Source organism: Homarus americanus, unplaced genomic scaffold, assembly GCF_018991925.1.
Source record: "Homarus americanus isolate GMGI-L3 unplaced genomic scaffold, GMGI_Hamer_2.0 scaffold14604, whole genome shotgun sequence".
Classification (NCBI taxonomy): Eukaryota; Metazoa; Arthropoda; class Malacostraca; order Decapoda; family Nephropidae; genus Homarus; species Homarus americanus.
The window spans coordinates 31,519-34,965 of NW_024757203.1; the positions used below are offsets into that span (position 1 = coordinate 31,519).

At 51.2% G+C, this 3,447-nt stretch overlaps 1 protein-coding gene across 1 annotated transcript; it reads left to right on the forward strand.

Annotated features, from left to right (window-relative positions):
* Positions 1-273: 273 nt before the first annotated feature.
* On the forward strand, positions 274-3,102 carry LOC121857406 (homeobox protein Hox-A3a-like; the record flags this gene model as incomplete). Its single annotated transcript, XM_042353448.1, has 1 exon — positions 274-3,102. A coding segment is annotated over one exon (1,046 nt), but the record flags the coding sequence as incomplete, so codon positions are not given.
* Between the last annotated feature and the right edge of the window lie 345 nt (positions 3,103-3,447).

Sequence of the window (3,447 nt, forward strand, 5' to 3'; positions counted from 1 at the left end):
AAGGTATAGTGGTAATAATAATGATGTAGTGTAGTGATGATGAAGGTATAGTGGTAATAATAATGATGTAGTGTAGTGATGGTGAAGGTATAGTGGTAATAATAATGATGTAGTGTAGTATAATGAACATATAGTATTAATGAGGTGAGGTATAGTGTTAAGATAATGTAGTGATCTAGTTATGGTGATGTCGTAGTGTAAAGACGATGTAGTGTAGTGTAGTGTTAATAAGGTGTTGGCAGCAGTAGTGTGACGTGCTCTTGTCCTCCTCAGTGGGCGGGCAGACGCTGGTGGTGCGGGGGGACTCAGGCGACGCCACCAAGACCCTCCCACCGCCGCACCTCGTCGATGACCGCAACCCCGTCCAGGCTGCCGCAGACTCCACCGAGAACACTAATGTCGCCGAGGACGGCTTCCAGGTGGACGAAGACATGGAGGCCGTGGAGGTCGAGGATGATGCCGAGGACGGGCGGGAGGTACATGGCCGCAAGAGGAAGAGGCGGATCCTCTTCACTAAGTCTCAGACGTATGAGTTGGAGAGACGTTTCCGCCAGCAGCGTTACCTGTCAGCACCTGAGAGGGAACACCTGGCCTCGCTAATTAACCTTACGCCCACGCAGGTAAAGATATGGTTTCAGAATCACCGATACAAGACGAAGAAGCTGTACCGCGAGAAAGGTCTTCCTCCGTCGCTAGACAACCCTTACGTGTCGTCAGCCAGTTCTCTAGGGTCGCTCCCCAGCGCCCTGCGACGACTCACGGTGCCCCTGCTGGTCCGTGAGAGGTTGTCGTCTGTACATGGCGGCGGTGGACGCACGGACGGAATGCCCCACGACACCACCTCTCTCCTAGACCCTCGTCTGGCCCCTCCGCTACACCTCTCGCCACCCGTCGCCTTCCCCGGGCTGTTCTCGGGGCTCTTCGGGGCATCAGGAGGACTGCGACTGGGTTCTATGCCGCCAGCCCTGACACAGTCCCATCTGCCTCACGCCCTGGCGGCTTCCCTCACCTCCTCGCTTCTCCTGCCGTCTCACCCCTTGTTCTCCACGGCCTCCTCACTTTCCAACACGCCCCTGCCTCTCTTCTCCACCACCCCGCCCATCACCACCGCCACCTCGGCCACCCACCACCACCGCGCCCCCATCAAGGTACTGGAGGGCGGCGGTGGGAGTCGATCGGCGTCCTCGTCACCGGCAACGTCCCTCTCCTCACCTCGCGCCACCTCCCCTGTCACCAGCAGCGCCGGCATCATCGATACCACCACCGTCGGAGCTTCGCCAGTGCCGTCGACGACGCCCCACACCTCCGCGCGCTGGTGACCCCAAACGCCCGGCTAGTCTTACTGACCTCTGTGTTGTGAGAGAGACATAAGGAAACATTTATGACCTGTGAGAGACACACGGCCCCACGAAGGTGAAATGTGCAGAACAATAGTACCTTGGTACAGTACAGTACAGTACAGTATGTTTCACCGTGTGCCTTAGTGTAGCACCATGCAGTGAGTGATGGTGATGTAGTGAGGTAGACCTCTGACTGCTGTAGAGTTTCTGTGAAAATCTGTTCAATTCTCTAACTAGTTCTTAAGACTGACGGTGATCCCCAGAGTGACGTCACAGTGCCACGGTGTGTCATGTGGCGCTCAGATGGGACTGTAGTGCCAGGCTGTGTCGTGGAGATAGATGGGATGTCCTCTCGCACCCATATAGTGTCAAGAACCTGTCGCACACATATAAGACTATAACGTAATAATGTGTAGTAGAAAAGACCCTGTCGCGCCCTCAGTGACTGGATGGGTGTGTTGTAGTGGGAGAGAGAACTGTCGCACCTAAACAGTGTCCAAATGTGAAAACAAACTCGTGAAAATGTGTCGTGGTGGAAAGTAACTGCCGCCCCATAATGGACGTAACTAGTGTGGAAATGTGTCATCGTGAGAAAAAATATCAGACCTGTCGCACCCAGATATCTAAAGTGTGAAATGTGTCGTGAGTGAACATGACACACTTAGGACCATGACACACTTAAGACCATGAGACACTTAGGACCATGACACACTTAAGACCATGACACACTTAAGGCCATGAGACACTTAGGACCATGACACACTTAAGGGCATGACAAACATAAGGATATGACACACTTAGGACAGGGCACACTTTGGACCATGAGACACTTAAGACCAAGACACACTTAAGACCAGGACACTCTTAGGGCCATTACATTATTAGGGCCATGACAACAAGGCCATGACAACAAGGCCATGACACAAATTGCAATAATTCACACTACTAGTAAAGGTGCAATACTCCTGCATTACAAAGATCGCCACCCCTGGCAGAAGACGAGCGAACCATAGTCTGGCACAGGTTTAATAAGGCGTTGCTGTTCGTTTGTGCTGACGATGGACAAGATAATACCACCAGGTAAGAGACTTGACTCTGCCTGGCGTTGTTTTTAATCTCACAATAACGGCAGACTAACGTTCGTCAGCCTATCTCTTACCTCACAGTGACAAGATTTATGGACTCTACGCCAGACTAACGTTCGCCAGCCTCCACTTGACCCTCAATGACAAGACTTATACACCCTACGCCAGACTAACGTTCGCCAGCCTCCCCTTGGCCCTCAGTGACAAGACTTATTCACCCGACGCCAGACTAACGTTCGCCAGCCCCCCTCGACCCCACAAGGCTTACAGACTCTATACGTCAGGCTAAGGTTCGCTCGCCATCTGCCAGGTTGAGGCGGGTTTGTGTGGGGTAGAGGAACGTGTTAGCCGATGTCCACTGTACTGTAGTAGTGTCAGAGTCTCACAGTGTACACCTGTTGTTACGTACACTGTGTATACCTCCAGGCGATGTGTGGAGGAGGAGGAGGAGGAAGAGAGGAAGTTAAGGACGAGAAAAATGAAGATTTGGTGGTATTTGTTATACACAATCTCGCCTCCTTGTTCCTCTTCCTCCTCCTCCTCATGCTCTCCCTTTTTTCTCCCTCCTGCTGCTCCTCCTCCTCCTCCTCTCCCCTTTCCTCCTCTTCTCATCTCCCCACCCGTGAACCACTTCCCGCCTGGAGGTCCTTTACTATATGTACATAATTTTATCTAATTATTACCAAACAATAATAATGATAACTCCCTCAGTAAGTGTGTTTTGTTCTCACCATTGACGGGAGAAGAGGAGTGAGTGAGATAATGAAGGAAAGGGGAGAGAGAGGGGGAAGGAAGGAAGAATAGAAGGAAGGGAATAGGATGAGGTGGGAGAGAGAGAAAGAGGGTTAAAGAAATGGGGGAATGGAGGGGAAGGGAGGGTGAGGGGAAAATGGGTAAAGGAAAATGGAAGTAAGGAAACATTAAACTACCACTCCTCTCTAATGGCCAGCTTGTTAAGTGACGGTAATTGAATATTATTAACTAACTTAACTTGTTACTTAACTTGCTAGATAATGTAAACA